Source organism: Perca fluviatilis, chromosome 14 (genome assembly GCF_010015445.1).
Source record: "Perca fluviatilis chromosome 14, GENO_Pfluv_1.0, whole genome shotgun sequence".
In the NCBI taxonomy this organism is placed as follows: domain Eukaryota; kingdom Metazoa; phylum Chordata; class Actinopteri; order Perciformes; family Percidae; genus Perca; species Perca fluviatilis.
Window position 1 is genome coordinate 37,121,897 of NC_053125.1, and position 6,875 is coordinate 37,128,771.

Below are 6,875 nucleotides of genomic sequence, written 5' to 3' on the forward strand. Positions count from 1 at the left end.
TGGTATTTTGGCTGTAGTCTGATTGGTATTTTGGCCGTAGTCTGATCTGTATTTTGGCTGTAGTCTGATTGGTATTTTGGCTGTAGTCTGATTGGTATTTTGGCTGTAGTCTGATTGGTATTTTGGCTGTAGTCTGGTCGGTATTTTGGCTGTAGTCTGGTCGGTATTTTGGCTGTAGTCTGGTCTGTATTTTGGCTGTAGTCTGGTCTGTATTTGGTCTGTAGTCTGGTCTGTATTTGGTCCCTAGTCTGGTCTGTATTTGGTCCGTAGTCTGGGCTGTATTTGGTCTGTAGTCTGGTCTGTATTTGGTCCCTAGTCTGGTCTGTATTTGGTCCGTAGTCTGGGCTGTATTTTGGCTGTAGTCTGGTTGTAGTCTGGTCTGTATTTGGTCCGTAGTCTGGTCTGTATTTTGGCTGTAGTCTGGTCTGTATTTTGGCTGTAGTCTGGTCTGTATTTTGGCTGTAGTCTTGCTGTTTAGGATCAGATCTGATTGGTTGTTCTCTGCAGGCTGTGACCAGGTTGTAATGACAGCGACTGACCACCAGAGGGCGCTGACATCCTGTCTCCACTACACCAGACTCAGGGAGCTGCATGTCACCGTATGTTATTCTGTTTAGAGTTCATTTTTTACTGTCTTAGTTTAGTATTCCCATCTCAGCGTTGGTTCAGGTCTCCGTATAGAACAGAAGGAGTGGACCGGTATCTGGAGAGATGCCAGTTCAGGTCCCAGAGCTGCTGATGTGCACTCGAGCAAGGCACCGACCCCACCCCAACCCCCCCACTCTCCACAGCCCCGAGTCCTAGCTCGGCTGATTCTTATTGGCTCCTGAAGCTGATGAGTCACAGTCTGGGTATGGTACTGCTGTTTCTTCTGATTCTGAATGTTGTCCTGGTCCTGAAGGTCCATCTGGGTATGGAACTGCTGTTTGTTCTGATTCTGAATGTTGTCCTGGTCCTGAAGGTCCATCTGGGTATGGTACTGCTGTTTCTTGTGATTCTGAATGTTGTCCTGGTCCATCTGGGTATGGTACTGCTGTTTGTTCTGATTCTGAATGTTGTCCTGGTCCTGGAGGTCCATCTGGGTATGGTACTGCTGTTTCTTCTGATTCTGAATGTTGTCCTGGTCCTGAAGGTCCATCTGGGTATGGTACTGCTGTTTCTTCTGATTCTGAATGTTGTCTGGTCCTGTTGGTCCATCTGGGTGTGGTACTGCTGTTTCTTCTGATTCTGAATGTTGTCTGGTCCTGTTGGTCCATCTGGGTGTGGTACTGCTGTTTGTTCTGATTCTGAATGTTGTCCTGGTCCTGTTGGTCCATCTAGTATGGTACTGCTGTTTCTTCTGATTCTGAATGTTGCCCTGGTCCATCTGGGATGGTACTGCTGTTTCTTCTGATTCTGATTGTTGTCCTTGTCCATCTGGGTATGGTACTGCTGTTTGTTCTGATTCTGAATGTTGTCCTGGTCCTGTTGGTCCATCTAGTATGGTACTGCTGTTTCTTCTGATTCAGAATGTTGCCCTGGTCCATCTGGGTATGGTACTGCTGTTTCTTCTGATTCTGATTGTTGTCCTTGTCCATCTGGGTATGGTACTGCTGTTTGTTCTGATTCTGAATGTTGTCCTGGTCCTGTTGGTCCATCTAGTATGGTACTGCTGTTTCTTCTGATTCAGAATGTTGCCCTGGTCCATCTGGGTATGGTACTGCTGTTTCTTCTGATTCTGATTGTTGTCCTTGTCCATCTGGGTATGGTACTGCTGTTTGTTCTGATTCTGAATGTTGTCCTGGTCCTGTTGGTCCATCTAGTATGGTACTGCTGTTTCTTCTGATTCAGAATGTTGCCCTGGTCCATCTGGGTATGGTACTGCTGTTTCTTCTGATTCTGAATGTTGTCTGGTCCTGTTGGTCCATCTGGGTATGTTGCTGCCGTTTCTTCTGATTCTGAATGTTGTCCTTGTCCTGAAGTTCCATCTCGGTATGGTACTGCTGTTTCTTCTGATTCTAAATGTAGTCCTGGTCCATCTGGGTATGGTACTGCTGTTTATTTTTTGCTCTGGATCTGGTGGTTGACCAGGGGCCTATTGCACAAAAGTAGAATAAAGAAATCCAGGATAAATGAAAAAGCGCAGCTCGACTTAGTGTGATCCACTCATCGCGGCTTAATCGATTGCACGTTTGCCGAGCCAGGATCAGTAGGTGAAGCTATGTCAAGCCAGGAGTACATAGCTGGGATAAGTGCACGTTCGTGGATTTCTTAAATAGACCACGGTATCGATCACAGATTTACTGATGCAGAAATGGAAAATACATGTGCAGCATATGTTTCACCCGCTGAGCAGCAGCTTCTAATGGAGATTTACGAGGAGGTGAAACATATAATATGCAAAAAGGGAAATACAGCTGTTATCAAACGGAAAAAAAGCCCGACAGACAATAGCGGACCGACTGAATACGTATGGATTTAAAAAAAATATCTACTCAGTCACTCCACGTTTTAATTGCTTTAATATGCTTGTTTTATGTGTTGGTTTTATTGCTGTAGCCTATCTGTTTTTATGCGCCAAATGTGCTGGTTTTAGTGTAAAGTGTCTTTGAGTAGCCTGTAAAGCACTATATAAATAAAAAAATAATAATTCTTGTTCCTGGGAAATTTATAAGGACTAGGCTTAATTTCAAAGCTTATTCATAATGCGAGAATATGTTTTACAACCATATGCACAGATCTCCATAAGCTATGTCTAATTCTAAATATCTTTCTACAATTAATGTTCATACAGAACAAGCATGACTGGACAAAAACTATAAAAAAGAAGTGACTTCAATACACACTGTTAGCATATCTGTAAAACAATGTAGCCTGTTATTATTCATGTTTTTATTCTCACTCCCAAGCTCCAAGATGACAGTGACAGCCCCAAAATAAAATGATTAAGAAGGACATTTGATCAGGTGCCATTGTCGTCGTTATTGATGCTAAAAGTCTCTTTTAGAGTCCGCTGCACGGTGTGGGAGGACCCCCCTGCCTCCCCCGCCTCCCCCCGCCTCCCCACGTTACACGGGCACATTTCACGGGGACAGCAGCGGAGGAAAAGCCCATTTCCTCCGTATCGTCCTACTTTTTACCATTACTATCTCAACAACTGCAGTAGTAGGATTTAAATCAAACTCGTGACAGCAATAGTGACAAGTAATGCATGTTAATAAAATGAAGCAGAACACATTCAGAAGACAACGGAATAGGCTAAATGTTAAACACGTTTATTTCGGATCAGAGCGTCAGCTGATTTAACACATCAGACTCCAGGATTAATCTTAGCCTGGCTGTTAGCCTGCTCTGGACCAGGCTAGCTGCAAAGAATAAATCGCCATGGTTACTTGGCTGGGTTTAATTCAACCTGCTTTTGTGCAACCAAGTCAAAGCTAAATTCATCCAGGATAACCTGAATATCCCGGCTTAATCCCTTATCCTGGTTTTGTGCAATACCCCTCTGGTTCTTGATGTCCTTCCAGTGTTGCCCTGCGAGGACCAGCTCCAGGTCCAGACAACGCTGATAGGCCTCCTTCCCCAACCCCTAGCACCAACTGAAGCAGAATGTGGACTCCCAACTTTCCCAACGTTGGTGACATATATAAACAATAAAACACAAACAGTAGGCTAATTTTAGCGTGTATAGAACACCATCACCAAACTCCACCAGACTCCATGTAAATAATCAGGACTTTTAGCGTGTATAGAGCCAGCATATCTCCACCAGACTCCATGTTAATAATCAGGACTTTTAGCGTGTATAGAGCCAGCATATCTCCACCAGACTCCATGTAAATAATCAGGACTTTTAGAGTGTATAGAGCCAGCATATCTCCACCAGACTCCATGTAAATAATCAGGACTTTTAGCGTGTATAGAGCCAGCATATCTCCACCAGACTCCATGTAAATAATCAGGACTTTTTAGCGTGTATAGAGCCAGAATATCATGCTGTAGCATTATAATATTAGAATGTGTTTCGGCAGCGTGACAGAGGTCTCTCTCCCTCTCTCTCTCTCTCTCCCTCTCTCTCCCTCTCTTCCTGTCACTGTCTCTCTCTCTCTCTCTCTCTCTCTCTCTTCCTCTTCCTCTCCCTCTCACTCTCTCTCGCTCTCTCTCTGTCTTTAGCTCTCTCTCTCCCTCTCTCTCTCTCTCTCTCTTCCTCTTCCTCTCCCTCTCACTCTCTCTCTCGCTCTCTCTCTGTCTTTAGCTCTCTCTCTCTCTCTCCCTCTTCCTCTTCCTCTCCCTCTCCCTGTCTGTCTCGCTCTCTCTCACTGTCTCTTTCTCTCTCTCCCTCTCTCTCTGTCTGTCAAATGCTTGCTCAGTGTGCAGCCGACCGAGACCGGAGGGGGAGGGTCTCTCCCTCCCTTTCTCTCTCTCCCTTTCTCTCTCTGTCTCTCTCTCTGTAGAGTCCAGAGGACGGACGCTTGCTTGCTTTAATTTAGCAGCTTCATATATTCGTTCCCCTGTCTCGTTCCCTCTGTCTGTCCGGTGATTTTGTTTTCTCTGCCTGTGGACAGACGGTCGCCCTTCATCACCTTCACCTCGTCTCCCTCGTCCTCCAGCTGTGTGTCGACCGACGACGGGATGACAGCAGAGACTAACAGAAAGTTGTGTGTGTGTGTGTCCCGCTCATGACTTCTCTCCATCGTCGCCATAGTGACCGCGACCTTGGTGGCAGTGGCGGTACTTGACAGTTGTCAGTGGACGTTAGTGGACTGTTGTTCTGCCTGCCGGGGGTAGAGCTGTGTTAACATTCACATGTTGTATTTCATGTCTGTGGGGAAACTCTGCACAAAATCTGTGGAAATTCTGCTAAAAAACTGCACAAAATTCCCCCCAAATAATCTACGGATAACCTAAGGAAAATTCTGCACAAAAACTGAAGAAATTCTGCACAAAAACTGAAGAAATTCTGCACAAAAACTGAGGAAATTCTGCGCAAAAACGGAAGAAATTCTGCACAAAAACTGAGGAAATTTTGCACAAAACTCTGAGGAATTTCTGCACAAAAACTGAGGAAATTTTGCACAAAAATTGAGGAATTTCTGCACAAATACTGAGGAAAGTCTGCACAAAATCTGAAGATATTCTGCACAAAATCTTAGGAATTTCTCCACAAAAACTGAGAAAATTTTGCATACAAATCTGCAAAAAAACTGCACAAAATTCCCCCAAATAATCTACGGATAACCTGAGGAAAATTCTGCACAAAACCTGAAGAAATTCTGCACAAAACCTGAAGAAATTCTGTGCAAAAACTGAGGAAATTCTGTGGATTTCTGCGTCTGCAGATACCGCGTGGCCCTGTTTTGTATATATATAAATATATAGTGGCCTTGTTACCGTAGCGACCAGGATGCAGGTGTCCATAGCGTGTAACGTTGGCGGCGGCGGTGGCGTTGGCGGGGGCAGCAGTGAGCACCAGCTGAAGGAGCGTCGGGCGGCGATGAACACAAGCGCCCCCTCCTGTCAGGTAAAGGTGAAGGCGGAGCCGGAGAACAGACTCACCCTGTTAGGCCACGCCCACATGAAGGAGGCGCTCGGTCGCCATAGCAACATGAAGTACAGGTGAGACAGAGACAGACAGGTCATCACAGTTCCTGTTTTACTTTAGTTTAGTTTGGACTGTTGGATTGGTTTACTTTAAAGGTCCCATATTGAGAAAAAAAATCCCTTTTTCTGGGATTTGGGGAGTTATTTTGTGTCTCTGGTGCTTCATACAAACTTTGAAAAAACCCATCCATGGTGTTCTGAGTGAGATCCGGTTTCTGAATGTGTCCTGCCTTCAGTCTCCTGGTGAGCTGGTCAAAATCTGCACGGCTTTCTACGTCACTAGCCAAAACGAGGGGCCTAGGGGGCTAACCGTTAGCATGCTAGCGCTAGCATGCTAGCTCGTTCTCAACAGCAAAACACTGCTACAACACACACTAGTTCACCATAATCTACATAAGAACTACTTCCATGTCCTTGTTCTGTAGGTATTCCTCGTTTAGAAGATTCCTCGTTTAGAAGAAGTCTCCCGGCTAATCCTGCCTTGTACTGACTGAAGTTGGAGAAACAGCTAGCTAGCTCATGTAGTCCTTACCTAGTTACTGAGCATGTAGTCCTTACCTAGTTACTGAGCATGCAGTCTTACCTAGCTACTGAGCATGCAGTCTTACCTAGCTACTGAGCATGCAGTCTTACCTAGTTACTGAGCATGTAGTCTTACCTAGTTACTGAGCATGTAGTCCTTACCTAGCTACTGAGCATTGAGTCTTACCTAGCTACTGAGCATGCAGTCTTACCTAGCTACTGAGCATGCAGTCTTACCTAGTTACTGAGCATGTAGTCTTACCTAGCTACTGAGCATGCAGTCTTACCTAGCTACTGAGCATGTAGTTCTTACCTAGCTACTGAGCATGCAGTCTTACCTAGCTACTGAGCATGCAGTCTTACCTAGCTACTGAGCATGTAGTTCTTACCTAGCTACTGAGCATGTAGTTCTTACCTAGCTACTGAGCATGTAGTTCTTACCTAGCTACTGAGCATGCAGTCTTACCTAGCTACTGAGCATGTAGTTCTTACCTAGCTACTGAGCATGTAGTCTTACCTAGCTACTGAGCATGTGCAGTCTTACCTAGCTACTGAGCATGTAGTCTTACCTAGCTACTGAGCATTGAGTCTTACCTAGCTACTGAGCATGCAGTCTTACCTAGTTACTGAGCATGTAGTCCTTACCTAGCTACTGAGCATGTAGTCCTTACCTAGCTACTGAGCATGTAGTCCTTACCTAGCTACTGAGCATATAGTCTTACCTAGCTACTGAGCATGTAGTCCTTACCTAGCTACTGAGCATGCAGTCTTAC

General features: G+C 45.1%; 1 protein-coding gene across 1 annotated transcript in view; it reads left to right on the forward strand.

Annotated features, from left to right (window-relative positions):
- Nucleotides 1-4,300: 4,300 nt before the first annotated feature.
- Nucleotides 4,301-6,875, forward strand: part of LOC120573342 (voltage-gated potassium channel subunit beta-3-like) — an 18,980-nt gene continuing 16,405 nt past the window's right edge. Inside the window, exon 1 of the mRNA XM_039823029.1 lies at nucleotides 4,301-5,595. Coding sequence (XP_039678963.1) covers nucleotides 5,384-5,595 — 212 coding nt within the window. The 5' untranslated portion in view covers nucleotides 4,301-5,383. The remainder of the gene's footprint in view (nucleotides 5,596-6,875) is intronic.